The sequence below is a fragment of the Nycticebus coucang genome, chromosome 16, assembly GCF_027406575.1.
Source record: "Nycticebus coucang isolate mNycCou1 chromosome 16, mNycCou1.pri, whole genome shotgun sequence".
Classification (NCBI taxonomy): domain Eukaryota; kingdom Metazoa; phylum Chordata; class Mammalia; order Primates; family Lorisidae; genus Nycticebus; species Nycticebus coucang.
In genome coordinates this window covers 46653501-46670670 of record NC_069795.1, presented here as the reverse complement: position 1 = coordinate 46670670, position 17170 = coordinate 46653501, and the positions used below count along the sequence as shown (strand labels likewise).

General features: G+C 37.1%; 1 protein-coding gene across 1 annotated transcript in view; it reads left to right on the top strand.

The window, feature by feature from the left end:
- Positions 1-148: 148 nt before the first annotated feature.
- The window catches only part of GABRR3 (gamma-aminobutyric acid type A receptor subunit rho3), a 47064-nt gene continuing 30042 nt past the window's right edge, over positions 149-17170 (top strand). Inside the window, exons 1-2 of the mRNA XM_053565534.1 lie at positions 149-273; positions 10686-10798. Coding sequence (XP_053421509.1) covers positions 149-273; positions 10686-10798 — 238 coding nt within the window. The remainder of the gene's footprint in view (positions 274-10685; positions 10799-17170) is intronic.

Here is a 17170-nt window from a genome sequence, read left to right as displayed (position 1 = left end):
AGTCTACTAAAACAAGAAACAGCATTGAAAAACAGCATTTTTCTTCAAACCTTCTACCCGGCATGCTATTTATTTTTAAAAAGCCACATGAAGAAACTGTGATAACAGTCTTGGTTGTATCCACCTGCATTCCTTTCTTTTGGAAGAGATGAATCTGGCGCCTCAGTTGGTCTCCTTTGCATACATCTGGTTCGTATTGATGCCAAATGCTTTTGCTTCTTCTGACATCAAGAAGACACAAGAGTGGTGTGTCTCTTCCATGAAACAAACCCGGTAAGATACTCACAGTACAGTTCATGAAATTATTGCCCGGTTTCTCTCACCAGCTGCTTCAGACCTATCGCAAACCTAGAAACCTTTCTTTAGTGATAGAACATCTTTGAGGCTGTGTGTGTCTCTAGGGACATCGTTATCTCATAATAATAAATCACCTCTGGTTGACATCGGAAAGAGCAGGATTTAGAACTCTGCAAGCATTTGGGTCTTTATTTGGGAGAAAACAGTTAAAGCGTTCTTGTAGGAATACTCTTTCAAGGAATATATTTCATCAATAAGTAATACCTTTGTCTAATGTTTCTTCAAATTTCTTTTAGTAGAAATGAATATAAGCACCAACTTCTTTACTGTCAAATACTTGTAGGGTATATAATTTCATATATTGATGAGATAATACCAAACGGCATTAAAGCCATTTGCTTGCAAAAATAGTTTCCATGTGTTTGAAATATCCTGAATATCAATACATTATTACTATTATCTTCCCATTAATAACCAAGAGCATGTTTAGACATGCTAGTAAGGGAGACAATTATCAAATGTGACCACAGTCACATTTGAGTGACTATTTATTCCAACTTGCCTGAGACTTTAAACAGGTTTCAGCACTGAAAGCAAATTTGAACGATTGGTCAGCCTACTATCGACGCTCCTTTAATAAACAGAGAATGCCTTATAGAAAGTCTTCCCTTTTTACCAAACACAAGATTTGCAAAAAGACCAAGGAGGAGAAATTGAGGGATGAAGATGGGTAATAGCAACCAGTCAACCCTAGCCGAAAATGGGGTGACAGATGTTTCAGCATTCAAGATGCCCTCACATCTTGAATATTTATTAAGCATTCACCACAAGACCAGGAAAGAGAACATAACCTTTTAATAAATAGCTTCTGAAGTCTCAGATTTAATGATCCAAAACAAAAGATGTGATGGGGGTTAGGGGTTACTGGATTTCAGATTCCTGCTCTGCAATTAACAGTCAAGGACTACCTTTCACACTCTCCTTCCGCGCTGCTCACAGCCCCCAGCCCTGAGGTGACGCTAGTCTTGTTCAGTTTAACAGCTTTCTGAGACTTCAAGGTAATTAGGCAAGGAAATGTTGGGAAATGTAGGGTTATGCCACCAGACTATGTGCCGTTTTTAGATTTCTTATATCATTCTTTTATTTTAAAATAAATGAAGACTGCTAAAAATTTCATCTACCATACAAACAGTAGATTTGTTCAGTCTATTTGCTGGAAGTTTGGAAGAAAAGAGAGATTGTCACAGCAGCCAATTCATCACACCGGCTGGGCTCACTGTCAGTGACAGCTTTGCTGCAGAACAATTTACCATATGTATTTCTTAGGTGTCATTTAAGGGGCAAGAGGAGACTGTCAGTTCTTTGTTGTCTATAGGAATGTTTTTGTTTTGTTAAATGCCTTATTTTTAGATCCTATCTCTTCCTATCTAAAGGAAGAGAAGATTTTAGAGACTACCCAAAGCAGATTTCCTCCATAGGGAACCCGGGATTTTTACTACATAGGGCCAAACATATTTGTTTTATTTCTGTATGTCCTAAGTGAGGTACCCCTCTGAGCCGCAAGCTAGAATAGGACTCATTAAAATTTATATCTGCTCTTTTGTTCTTTGAAGACAAATCCTCTAGGGCACTAGAGACTGAGTAAACCATCACGCTGGTTCAGAAGTACCCACTTAGAATGAAACACAGGTATACTCCCTGAGTGAATTAGAGTAATCCAGCCAGCCAATTTCTGAGCTGTCACTCAAACACTCTTTCATGAAAATTTTAAGGCATTTGACAAAAATACATAAATTACTGTAGAGGGCAGTTTCTAGAGAAAGGAGCCGAGGAGGCTTCCTACCTTAGTATGTCGACAAATACTGTGAGGTTCTTTGCCCCACACGGGCTTGATTATCAGTCAGTAAATAAGTAATGAACTAATTAATCAATAATATGCTCTTTCATAATGGAAGAGAATGAATAGAGTAAACATGAAGGGAAGACATGGTCTGTCTCTGAAAATTATAAAGAGTATTTATAATTACCTCATATTTATATGCAATATTTGGGGCCAGTTTTCATACAATCGGGTCTTTAAATGCTTTGCTATTAATTGTTTTTATTCAGGATAGAAACACATTTTTTATCCAAAGATTCTCTTTTTTTTTTTTAATCCAAGTCTTTAAAAATCTTTTATTGAAATATTTCCTTTATTTCTAAAAAATACAGACTAGAGGGGCATGAATAAAGTGAGTAATAACAGGCTAAAATGTCCCTCGTTCGCCTAAGGAGAAGAAATTTGGTTCCCTGGTAATGCAAAGAGAAGTAGGCATATAGACTCACTGACTTCTCTGCATTCTTTCAATAATTGTGCGTAATGAATCCTTACTGGGGGCTAAGGATCCTGGAGGAGCAACCTATTGACTCTGGCCTTAGGAATAATCAGCAGAGGGTTAGAATCTGCTCAAAATGGTTTGCAAGAGCCAATAGTTAAATTTATAGGAAATTTATGAGCTAGCTGTTAAAAACAAACATTATTAAAAATTAAATGATATAAACTTACAATTAAATAAATTATTTTTTTAAAAAAACGCATTAAGTACTTAAAACACGACTTCTAGTTCTTTCACTGCATCTTACTATCACCTCTTGCTCTTAAGATCATTTAGCCTATCACATCTGCATGGAAGAAATACTCCAACATACTATCGTCTGCTACACTGTACTGTGCTTACTGTCAGACCACATATCAGACCACACTCTACCACAGGCTGCACACATCCCGTGCATGTCAGGAGCTTGAAGTCAGCCGTGTGGGAGTATTTACACCATGGTAATAAGCAAACATTATAAATTAGGGCTTCTTCTTCCTGGAGATCCACCTTGTTAAACATTACCCAGAACCTAATGTAAAAGCCAGGACCATGTAAGGAATTGCAAATTCAATGCTACTGCAAGAAGACAGAGTGGCAAAGACTCCAACTATAGGGTACTTGCTGGGCAGGTCCAGCCTCTTCTTGCTACAAGAAAACTTGAACCTAGTATTGCCAGATTTCTGGTTTGTTTGTTTTTTTTTCCAAAAGAAGCAGGAAATCCAGACTTTCATGTGAAACGTTCCAATTTAATACACCATGTAGGTTCTCCAAAAATGTCTGCTCCTAATCTGGTTCAATTTAATTTCACAGATGAGAAAACTAAGGCCTCATTACGAGCCTCAGGACTGGACAGAGACCCAAATGGGACCACTCTCTCGCTGGCTCTTCCACAGAAATGCTCATATGCTTAGGTTTTTCCTTTAAAAGAGACAGGCTGTTGATTAAAGTCAGGTATGGATCCCCAGAGTTCAGGGATTAGGAGCAATTCAATCAAAGCCGCAAGATTTTCTCCATCTAATTCACCAAGTCCTCTTTAAGATATCTCAAAAGCATCAGGGACCTGGAAATAAGCATTGGATCCAAAATCCTGCAGGTTTTCTTAGTGGTCAAAAATTGGAACAACTGGTTTTCTCACTGCTTTTTACCTTATTCCTTAGATTTATTTCTATGTAGCCTCATAGAATATTTTTTATTCATTTTGTATTTCTTTAAAGAAAAACAATAAGCCTACAAATACCTTTTTAAAATTTTGTCCACATTATTTGAGATAACGCTCAAATAACACTGTACAAAATTACAGTCTGTAATAACACTTTACCTTATTATGAACTTCCCATGCTAGCAGGAGTGCATGCTTCCACAGGTGTCCCGAAGGTCGCCACTAAACGCACCATACACAGGGAGTGGGAACTTGTAGCCAAATGCACCTTTATTTACAAAGTATTCATTACAAGATGAATATTCTCTACCTGTTGGCCACCTCTTTGTAAAATATTCTAATGAATATTTTATGAATATTTTGTAAACAGTAAAGTTAGCCACAATTTCCCATTTTCCCTATGTATGGAGACTGTAGAGGTAACCTAGAAGAAAGGAAGGATAAGTTGGAGAGCTATGACCTATAGATCCTTATCAAGAAAAGATTATAGCTGGCAAGTTCAACTTATTTTAGATAATTTATGAAGTATTTATTATAAAAATAACACCAGAGCAATAATGGATTTTTACATTGAAAAAACACCAAGAATCTCAAATACACTTTCTCTTTTCCAAGTCCAAGTTCTAATTCTTATTCATTCACCTACGTGATTTTTTCATGTTTAAAATTATAGCATAGAAACTATTTCATAATTTCTTTCCTTAAGCATTTTCCACATTGCTTCGTAGACATCACTTTGGTATTTTTAATCAGTCCACATAATTAATTTGAATTAATGGACAAGAATTACCTTCTTTGTTTTTGAACATTTCTTTTCAACCCTGCACTGTTACAGATAATAGCAATAAATATTTTCACTCATGTAATTTTTTCCTTTACCAATAAAAATTGTAATTTTCCTGGAATTGAATTACCGAGTCAAAGCCTATGAAATACCTTTATAGTTCCTGAGATGAATTTCTAAAAAGATTTTAGCAATATTTATACTCCCACCTGAAAAGTATAAATGTTCCCACTTCATCATATCCTTATTAGTGTGGAGCATGAACATTTATTTTTGTCTTTTGCTCATTTAATAGGCATAAAATGGTAGTTATAGCTTAAATTGGTATATAAAATATTTTAAAACATGCTTACTAATGGTATTCTCCCCCTGGTAAATAGTTTATGCATGTCAGGGATAGTTGTTTTCAAGTTCTAATCCTAGTTAACTAATCAAATACACAGGCTTCCAAGTCCTCAGGAAAGCGGTTCTGTACAGCAGCCAACTGAGTGTGACGCAATTAAAATGAGTTTTTGTCATTTCACTAACAAAACTCCAATATATCAGAATGAGTTGGATATATTTTTCCTCAACCAGTTCTAGTATTTTTTTCATTTCTTTGTCTAATATGTCTTCCTGAAAGACCCTTGTCTCCCTGCTGAGAACACTCAAAAATCCAGCCTCTCCTGCCCTCTGCACTCTCACTTTCTCAGTCATAAAATTGTAGTAGAGTTTCTGACCCTGAGGAGAGGAAGAAGATAGAAATATGTTTCCTCTGTTTCACGCCCTAACTCAAAGAGAAAAACCACAACTGTTACCAAGACTTAGTCCTACTGTTTCTCAAACTCCCATACTTATAATAATTTGTGGTAAAGACAAAGCTTAAGGAACACGTTATTCTTAGTAAAGCATCACAAGAATGGAGAAATAAGAATCCTATGTGCTCAAATTGATATGAGGACAATTCAGGTCCTAGTACCCACTGGGGGCTTGGGGGTGGGGAGAGCTGAGAAAGGGAAGGGGGGGTTGGGGGACAAGGGGTATCGGACACAAATATAAGAGGGTCCTTATCTAATAAAAGCAATCCATATAACCTTGTTCTGTGAACCCTCAATGAATCCCCAACAATAAAAAAAAAAAAAAGAATGATCCTCTTAGAAGTTATCCAAGTAACTACTGAAAATGAAAGCACTACTACTAAAATAGGGGAGTGGGCAAAAGACACGAAGTGGTTTAAAATGACACATGTATGGAATCGGATCAGAAAGCTGAGAGCTGGATCTGATGCTCTATCACATGGTAACTTCTTCATTAAGTATATTTGCTTGTCTCCTTTGTTTTATTTGTCTTCATGTCAGCAATCTTTTTTGAATGCCCTTTAAAATTATTCTATAAACCAGGGGATTTCAAACCAGTGCACCTACACTCCCCTATATGGTACATATAGGATATAATGGACCCCTATATAGGTACACGAAAGCTGTCTCAGGGACATCTGGACATAATTCAGTTTCAAAACTCTCAATTTCTAGATCTTTACCTTCCTTATGACTTCTTTCCTGATTTGATCGACCTGAAAGCTTGCCCACAGTCTCCCTGTAATGATTGCATCTTTCTCTCTCTTCCTGGACCCAACTATATGTGTTAACCAGCATGTAAAACATTCCTGGGTATAAGTATTATCACTGACGTGGTGGATGGCTCTAATCAAAATTGCACATCCTTTTCCCAATTGGGCAAATTCCTATTTTTCACTTTTAACAAAACTGAACTTTAGTAATTTGTCAGATTGTAAATCACTGAAACTGTAATTGTTGATGAGAGATCATGCAACATGACTTTTGAAAAATAAGAAGGAATTTAAAACATTGTTACATTGCTAAAACAATACTAAAAATTTCTTCAAGTACTATGTGCTTACATAAATAAGAATACAGTTTTTTGACAATTTCATCTATACAAATAGAAAATAGGAATAAAATTTATGCAAAACACTGTTTCATTCTAGCAATGAGTAACATCCATTTACTGATTACATAAAATAATTGGGAAAAATGTACCATCACTTTATTAAGACATTTTGCTCTTAATTTTTAAAAGTATGGATACTGATGAGATATGTTTGCTCCATTTGTAATGTTCATAGAAAATAAAGTTAATTTTAATGTGTACCCTTGTTTCTTTCAAATCTATATAATGGAGTGATGAAATTCTAGGGACAAAATAAATTACATGTTTTTAAAAAAGGAATGGGATTCTATTTCCAATTTTTAAAGAAAAATTTGTCATGTATTTTTTTAAATGTATAATGGGGGTATTTAGATTCATTGGATGCATTTTAAAAAGGAGCATGTTTTATTTTAAGTCATCAATATTTAATTTTAAAATTTATGATGAAAGAATTGTCAATGTCTTTTTAAATATGTGTGAGGGAGTACACTGATTTTCAAAATTCTTTTAGGGAGTGTATAAACAACAAACAGGGGAGGAGATAGATGAGGTATAAAAAAGTAAAAACTGATGGCTATGGAACGTATCACTGGGTAGCTGAATAACCCTCAAGGAAGAGCTGGTGCATGTTCTAACATGTACTGCCAAGAGAGCATTTCATTGCAGGCTCTCTTTTCAATGTTCTTGGGACTCTTAAGATTTATCCTTTCCAATTCCAATAACTCTTAAGATTTATCCGTAAGTGATGGGCCATTCAGTTATAGTCAAAGAATACTATTGCCAAAGGGATTCACACATTTTCAAAAGTTTCCACCCACATTTGTGGCTCGGTGGGTGGGGCACCAGCCCCATATACTGAGGGTGGCAGGTTAAAACCCGGCCCCAGCCAAACTCCAACAAAAAAATAGCTGGGCACTGTGGTGGGTGCCTGTAGTCTCAGCTACTGGGAGGCTGATGCAGGAGAATCGCCTAGGCCCAAGAGCTGAAGGTTGCTGTCAGCTGTGTGATGCCATAGCACTCTACCATGGGTGATAAAGTGAAACTCTGTCTCTACAAAAAAAAAAAAAAAAAAATTAGTTTAAGGTGATGGTGGGCACCTGTAATCCCAGCTACTTGGGAGGCTAAAAGAGGAGAACTGCTTGAACTCAGGAGTTTGAAATTGTTGGGAACTATGACACCATGGCACTCTAGCCAGGGGCAGCAGAGTGAGAATCTGTCTGTAAGTAAATAAACAAACAAAGAACATTAGATACTATTAAAATGCTAAAGTGTTTGATTTGCTGGAAGTAATTCTAAAAATGAATAATTTTAAAAACAAATTGTAGGCTTGGCGTTCATAACAGTGAGTCGGGTGCCAGCCGCATGCACCAAGGCTGGTGGGTTTGAACCCATCCTGGGCCAGCTAAACAACTATGACAACTTCAAGAAAAAAATATTAGGGCACTGTGGCAGGCACCTGAGGTCTCAGCTACTTGGGAGGCTAAGGAAAGAATCGCTTAAGAGTTTGAGGTTGCAGTGAGCTATGATGCCACGGCATTCTAACAAGAGTGACATAGTGAGACTCTGTCCCAAAAAACAAACAAACACGCAAACAAAAATTAAATTGTAAGGTAGGCATACTGAGAACTTTTGAAAATAGAAAGCTTTTTGGAAATAATAGTGCAGAAGAAACTGCAATTAAACCAGAAATCTTTTTTTTTCTTTTTTGAGACAGAGTCTCATTCTGTCACCCATAGCAGAGTGCCTCAGGGACATGGCTCACAGCATCCTCAAACTCTTGGCTTTGTGGGATTCTCTTGCCTAAGCCGCCCAAGTGGGTGGGACTGTATGTGTCCACCACAATACCTGATAATTTTTTCTTGCAGTTCTCATATTGTCTTGGCTCGCCAGGGCAGGATTTGAACCCCCACCAGCCTCGGTGCATGTGGCTGGCACCTTAACCATTGTGCTATGGGTGCCAAGCCCAGAAATCTTTTCACAACTCTCAGCATGTGCTGATGAAAATCATGATTTCTTTTCTCGTAGTAGTTATTCATATAGTATGGAAACTGTTGAAGACGTAAATGATTATGATTGAAATTTCTTTTTTTTTTTCTTCTTGTGACGGTGTATCTCTTTGTCACCCTCAGCAGAGTACCTTGGCATCACAGCTCACAGCAACCTCAAACTCTTGGGTTTGAGCTATATTCTTGCCTCAGCCTCCCAAGTAGCTGCCACTACAGGCATCCACTACAGTGCCTGGCTGTTTTTTGTTGCAGCTGTCATTGTTGTTTAGCAGGCCTGGGCTGGGCTTGAACCATGAGCCTTGATTTATGTGGCCGGCCCCTTACTCACTGAGCTAAGACAGCCCATCTTTTGATTGTAATTTCTAATGAAAATGACAAATGATGGTGCATAAGTCATTTACTTTTCTTTTATTTCAAACAATACCAATCAATCTGTTTTGAAATTGCCATTAAAGTCCATCCAATTCCGGGTAATAAAGGTGAACCAAAAAAAAAAAGTTTCCACCCAAAGTTACATTTCAATTTTTCTTAAAATAATGACAAGTAGCTAGCTTTTATTAAATTTCTACTATTTTCTAGGCCATTAATTCTCCTGACAAGTTGTCTTAAATGTAAATTCTTATACCCCAAACCTATTAAGCTGTGGGCATGGGGCTCAGGAAGTCATCATTTGAATGCATACCAAAAAAAAAATAATAATATTTTCAAAATATCTGGCATGGTGCCTTGAACATAGTAGGCATTTAATAAACCTAGCTGCTATTACTTTAATCAATAGTTTACCTCCTTGGAAGAAGTTTTCTAGTTAATTCTAGCTCCTTGGAAGAAATAGTTATATGTGTTTGTTTATTTGTAGAATACAATGGCTTAACCTTTTTAAAATCAAACTCATTGCCTTCCACCCAAAACAGATTTCTTCTCCCAACTTCCCCATTGTTAACAATGGCGAAAATGTATCTATAAGCCTCTGAAGGTTTCAGCCAGAAACTGCCTTGTTGAAAGCCCACCCTGCTCAATCTCAGGTGCTCATAAATGTGGAGGTATTTCTTCTGCCAGCTGCTTTGGGATCTGAAATTCTCCCCATGAAAGTCACTTTATTGAGTTGAGAAATTGCATCTCCAAGTGTTATGTTAAAATTCACATCTGTTTCCCAGAGAAGATATTTATTAATACAAAAGTACTTCAGGTATTCCAAATGAGGAGGATATACTTAGCAGAGCCCTCAGGGTCTTCAGTTAATGGTGCTACTGAGCTTGATGACAGTGAGGAAGACAGGCAGTTTTCTGTTAAGAGGAGCTGAGCAAGGCCTCCATCAGGAAGAGCTGCTGTGCGTCACTCACAAAGGAACCTTGCTCTCACAGATAAGCTCCCTCCACACAGGCAAGATTTCTGGAAAGGAGATGTGAGCCACGTGCCCAAGTTCACAGACCCAGGGAGAGACATGCTTTATTCCCACGTCTCAGGACACCAATGGCAGAGAAGCCACACCCTATTTTCCCTTTGCCCTAGAGAACCGTAGGTGAAGACGTACTCTGTCACCCACTGCGCAATTTGAACTGGCATCATGTTCAAACGTTACAATCCATCAGGTTCTAGAACCTTTGAGAGGGATTCCGTCTCTCAACCTGTTCTCATGTTTTTTACTCATTTTGTCTTAGTAAAATACTATTTTCATCAGTTTTCAATTTTGCAGTGTTTTTATTTTTTCGTTGTCTTAGTGCCGAGATTGTTCAACCTCAGTGATCCCAAGAATCACTTAGGCAACTTGTTTAAATGAAAATTCCTAGGCCCTGTTTCCTTGGCGGCTTAATTGATTTGGGACAGAGGTCCATGAATCTAAATTTTGATCCTGAATTTTACCTCCACTCAGGTAATTGGGCTATTCTAGGTCTAAAAATTGTACTCTGAGAAATGGTGCCAGTTCATACATTAAATCCAAACTCAGTTTGCCATTCAAGGTGCTCCAAAATTTAGTTTACCTTATCTGCTCCACATTTATATAATAAAGAGCAAATGTTGACAGATCTTTGGCTTAATATGAACTGAGAAAATGAGCTTTTATGTATGTATTTCAGAACATGTTGAGCACAGATGGCTAACCTAAATCAAAATATGTATCTCAAAAGTATTTTTTTTCCCCTTTGGAGGAACAGCAAACAAGAAACTAGAAAGAGGAAAGATGACATTACCAAAGTATGGCCCCTGAAACATGAGCAACTTCTCCATATCGAAGACCATGATTTCGCTATGAGACCTGGGTTTGGAGGTGAGTATTGTATCTACAAAATGCATGTCAAAACCCATTGTACCATCAAAGTTGAGGTGAAATTATGAAGCAGTTGAGACCAAAACACAGCTAAAAACATCAGTTAAAAAAAAATGTAACAATTATCTTCTCTTGAATGAGAACAATTGATATTTTTATCTATTGTAATTAGACCAAAAAACTTATTTTTCTACTATGCACACTGTCATAAATAGTATGTGTTCAATTAATAGTGAGCGGACATACCCTTCCTATATACCAACTTACTGTTTTAACTAAAATCTGTAAGTTAGATTACATGTTATTCATAAAACCTTACTGAATATTGTTATGAGCTGAAATGCTGGGCTTTCGTGGAAAAACTCACATGTCAAATGCCACAGCTCCCTCTCTGCTGAGTGGTTTTTTTTTTTTTTTTAACTTTTATCACTTCTAACAATTAAAATTGATCAAAATGTTGGACTATGAGATATTGTACTAAGCTCTTTAATGCACTATCTTATTCCACCCTAACAGTGACCCTATGAAATAGACACTGTCATGATGTTAAATGTTTGTAAAATTCCCTACAAATTCTGGGCTTCCGTAATGGGAATCCTGCCCTCTCTAATTTTGCTTAGAGAGATTAAGAGCTTTGCCCTAGACCCTTAAAGCAGTAAGTGGTAGAACCAAGTTGCAACCCAAGTGGTCCAGCAATACACAGGGTGTGGTGAAATCAACTTGATAAATTGTACTAAATCCATCCTGACTCTTCTTTCATTGACTCAAAGTTTCTCACTCCCACAGTTCCTGAACTGATAACTTTTCAGGATTCTAGATATGTGAAGATGAGGGAAGTAGGGATGAAGGAAAGAAGCAGGATCCTCTGGCAGTAGGACATGTCCACCTTTTTGATAAATGACTAACACTTGACATATTCAGGGTGGGGAGGGGAGATACTCTTCTAATACTATACTGTGACCAAGGGGAGATACTATGGGGAACCAATTGTTAACAGATAAGGAAAAGTATGTCTGGTAGTTATTATGCTGAGGATTAGGGTTTCGTGTTTGTCTTTGGTTTTTTCGTTTCTTTTTTTAAACTTCCTGAAAACAATAGGTTAAAATTCTAAGGCTCTGACCTGATGTCATTAGATCAGTGACTCAAACTATGCCAGGTGTCAGAATCAACAGAAGGATTCTGAAGACTCAGATTACTGAGCCCCACTCCAGAGCTCTGATTCACAATGATCTGGGCTGAGCTAGTGATCTGCGTTTCTAATAAATTCCTGGTGATACTGATGCTGATGCTACTGGTATGAGAATCACATTTTGAGAACCACTGCATTAGATTATCAGTTTCAGATTAAATCTTGGTGAATTTAATTTTTTTACCAAAGCAACTTTCACACTTATTGAATCCTAATTTAAGATATAGAAGCTTTGACATTAACTTCAATAACTTCTAAGACTATTTCTTTATCTTTTTTCCTTTACTTCACTACTCAGTGGTATTATCCTATGGAATTCTCCTCACAATGCTTGAGCTACTAACTACCATTCTCAATAGACTATTTCTTCCCCCAACAAAATTTGCCAAAATTCAGATAATATGCTATACAGCTACCTTGCAGATATTCTGATCCTTGATCTCTATAACTCTATAAAAATGTTTGTAATTTTTTCTACAAATTCTGGGGTTTTGTAGTTCTGTCTGGAGATTTAGTTCTCTCTGAAGATCTATGCAATGTTGGAATTTGTCAGGGATCGCACAAACTTTTATAAAGACATAGAGACCAAGGCTCAGAATATTGCGAGGCAGCTGTATAGCATATTATCCAAATTTGGGCAAATTTTGTTGGAGGAAGAAATAGTCCATTGAGAATGGTAGTGGTTCAAGACTTGTTAGAATTGCCATAAGGATGATACCCCTGAGTATGGAGGTGAAGAACATCCTCCTTAGTAAAGTATCACAAGAATGGAAGAACAAGTATCGAACATACCCAATAATAATATGAAACCAATAGATAAACAACTACACACCCACACAAGGAAAGAAAAACAATTAAATTCAGGGTGGGGGAGAAGGTAAGGGGAGAAGGGGGAAAAGGGGGGGAGTATTGGCAAGCTGTCACCTAATGGGCACAGAGTAAGGGTATACAGCACACCTCCTGGGTGAAGGGCTCAAGAGCAACTTGGACTTTACCTAACAAATGCAAACAGTGTAACCTAATCGTCTGTACCCTCATATTAATCTGAAATTAAAAAAAAAAACAAAACTACAAATTCCCCTGTAATGGGAATCCTGCCCGACAATTGGGCTTTTGAGCCACTAGGGGGCGCCAGCCACACGGGAATGGTCTGATACGGCATCTCCAGCCGTTCAATGTGAAGTTCATTACGATGCACTCTTCAACACCAATTCAGAAAGCTGCCTTAATTCCTGTCAGGTTAGATTCCACAATTAAATTAATTCCGATCCTAGCAGAAAGAGTTTTTAGGGAGATTATTGTAGGCCATTGAGAACCAGAAAGATTGAGAGAAAAATGTCCTTGAATGTAGACCTTGAAACAAGCAGTCTAGAGAGGTCTTGTCACTCAAAATGGCCCAAAAAAGACTAGCAGCAGAATCACTTGAGAGTGAGTTAGCACTGCAGAAGCTCAGCCCCCATCCCAGGATTTCTGAATAAAAATCTGCATTTTTAACAAGCTCCCCAGGTGATTCCCATACACTTTACAGTTTACAAAACACTGCTATAGATTACTAAGAGCTGTATCTTCTTCTTCTATCTTTAAAACATTTCTGGCTTTGTCCCCCATGCCTTGTATCAGCCTAAGCCCCCAGAAAAAACATGAAATCAACCTTAAATTCCCAATTTGCTTAATCTGTTAAAGATAACATGTTAAGATTTTTTTTATTTTTAATTTTTTTTTCCTGAGGGAACTTTGTGGGGTTATTAGAAATTCAATTGAAACGTGCTACTTAGTGGCAGGTGACAAATCGTGCCATGATGAAGAAATTTTTCTGACAATCATAGACTGGGGCTAAATGGTGTCCAAATGGCTTGTGTTCAGTCAGTTCAGGCAGAAAAATTCATAAATTCAGTCAGAAGTGTCAGTCTGGTAGCTCTGCGAAGTATAGTACTTCACCTTCTCGCGCCTGTCTTGATCAGAACAACTTCTTTTACCAATGACCCATTTCTCTTTTCATGCCTTCCTTGAGGAAATTAGACTTCCTTGAGGAAATTAGACAAGCTTTAATTTATCTTCTTTTTTTTTTATACTTGTCTGTAACACAAACACACCAACATACTTCTTTCCTCTTCAGCTAAATGTAACCTCAGCACTTCTCTTGCCTTAATGTGTTTTCCTAATTAGCTTTAACATTAAAACCAGCTGCTACTGCAGTGTTTTTTACTTTTATAAAACATTAGAAGATTAATTGACTCATTATGTGAGAACAGGAGGATATAAATTTAGGGGAGCTTTTTGTTTAACTTGGGTTATAAATTGCAGCTCATTTTCTTCATTTATGCATCCCCTACCCTTTGCATCTCCCATAACTAAGGCCTTTATTGTTTTAGTCCTATAGATGACAATTTCTTTGTTTCTTCGATGTGAAATCAATTCAGCATCTAGATACTGGTTACTGAGTCAAGACAAAAGCTAAAGTTATAAAAGCTGCCATGTACAGTCTTTGCTTGTCAAACAAGAGTACCACACTGGGATTAAAAAGGACCTGGACATTTTCCAATCATTAATTACCTTTGGGTTTCAGGCAAATATTGTAACCTGAATATGGGTTTCCTAGTACGTTAAGTGGAACTAAATCAGTTCTATCCAGCTCACAAAGTGTAGCCATAATGATAAGATGGGATAATATATTAAAGAATAAATTTTAAATACATCATACAAATTTGATGGATAACTTTTATTTAACCCTCATTGTTCCAACCTGCATAAAAACCAGGTTGATGCTACACACATGTATCTTTATGTATATAAAAGTTAATGATTCTGGGAAATCAACACCATAATCATAATGATTGATATTTAATGTTTACTGTATCGTCTATGCTTTATATGCTTAATTAATAAAGGTATAAAATTATTATTTATGCTGTTTATTTACAACAGATCCAATAGTAATGGATAAGTTGGTGGTTAAGACATTTGAAAGGGGTTAGGCTAAGGACTTAACAAGCATTCTTTCACATAGTCTCCCAGCAACACTGTAAGGTAGGTATGAGATATTTATTTCTCCTATTTTACAGATCAGCAAACTAAGATAGGAGAAGTTGAGGAATTTACAGAAGTCTGACTGTAACTCAGGTTTATATGACTGTACAAGTTCCATGATTTTTAATCCTTCTGCTTTTTTGCCACCTTATCTCTGTGACTCAGTCCCCAAAAAATTGTTCTTTGAAGGTTTTATCCAGATCCAAAATTGATGCTGCATCTTGCCTTTCCATGCCCCTCACTCTCCATTCTATCTTCAAGAATGCCAGAGCACAGTACAGATTCTTCAATCCAGGAGTAAGGTGCATGTGACATGGAGCTCAAAAGAGACAGGAATGAGGCAGACAGTACCAGAGGGCACACACCTTCCCTGCAAACAGAAGAGCTCATCCTCACCAGAGCAAAGCAAATCTGGAGGGAGGGAAGAGGAAACCTAAGATGTTTCCAGGAATCTGCTCCTGATGGACAAGCCATACTTTAGCTCCATTATTAGAATGGCCTTCAGACAGCCTGAGACTCCAGTGCTTGGGCAGCAGGGGCCTGAATATGTCTGTCCCCAGGCTTGCAGAGATATGCATAAGCACCTAGGATCTATGTGTAAGTTATGACATACTAAATCCAAGTTGTTGGTTTTGTTCAGAAAATAAGTGATGAGAAGCACTGGATCACTATTTTAGTGAAGAGTGGACTAATGATCTAAATGTCTGTGCTGGGAATAGTGGCTTATGTTCCTAAGGGGCAGGTTTACAAAAACTGTAAGCTGCTGTAGTAGTGACATTTATTTTGTGCCATTTATTGAGTACCAAGTAAGTTTAATAACTGTATTATTTTTAGTTGTTAAATGAGTCTCCAGAGTGAGTATTACTACTCAGATTTGGAGAAACTAGGCTTAGTGACATTAGTTATTCCAGATCTCTTACCAGTGGTGGACTTCCCTGAGGGTAGGGGAATCTGTAACCTTCTGATTTCAAGGTTGTTCTTTTTTAAGCACCATGGAAGGCACCAAGGAAGTTCTCTTCTTTTCCCCTGTTTTTTTTTTTTGTTTGTTTGTTTGTTTGTTTTTTGTTGTTGTTGTTATAGTTTGGCCAGGGCTGAGTTTGAACCCACCACCTTCAGCATATGGGGGCTGGCACCCTACCAACTGAGCCACAGGTGCTGCCCATTTTTCCGCTTTTAATAAAAGGATATATTATATAAAATTTGGATTCAGTCTGTAGGCCACATTCAAGAACCAGGAAGACAGTGTTTCTGAGAACTTTATCCAAGACATTTTACCACTCCTCCAAGACCTTTCCAAATATTTTATTCCCTTGGAGTACTGGAATTAACAAGAAGATATACTCATCATAAAGTGCCAAGTAGAGCCATGGACAAGATATTTTTATGAAGCTTTATTTTGATAACTATTAATTGAAGAAAAAAAGTGTATGTGTGCACTCACACACAAAAAAAAACTCACCAGAGCTTAACCCTATTTATTCCTATTAAGGAATAATAATGAGATGTTCCCAAGTTAATCCTTCCTCATAATTATCATTAAGCAATGTTATTTATAGTACTGTCATAATTAATGTTAAAGGCTACATGTTAAATGATCTAAAATGGCAGGAAGAAGATTGTAGTTAAGATGTAAGTGAGGTATTGGGGGAACCTGATAAAGGAATATATTTGTGTGACCAACCCCAGGCCTGGTGAGCTGAAACCTTTCACAGCCCAAAATAATATTGAGGGTATGGACTTAAGGAACCCAAAAAAGGGAATCTGATGTTAATCAATGAGTTAATAAATTAATATCAGCCAATTAATTGAGGAGTTACAAAAGAGATACAGGGACTGGCAAGACCTACTTTGTTTTATATTGTATTGTGCGTTTATAAAAGGCTGTAGAATTACATGCATGCACACATAGCATACGGCACGGACAGGCATTACTTAACCTCAGTAGGGAAGCTTTTTAGGCCTGATTCCTATAAATCCCCTAATTTTAACTAAAACAGATTTATATTCTTTGAACAATAGTTTAAAACATTTTCTTTTAACTCAGGACTATATAGGCAATAAGGTTTGATTGAGGGTGGCTTATTATAGAATGAAAACACATAAAGACCATATATAAATATACAAATTATTTAACATATATGTGCATTAAACTTCAT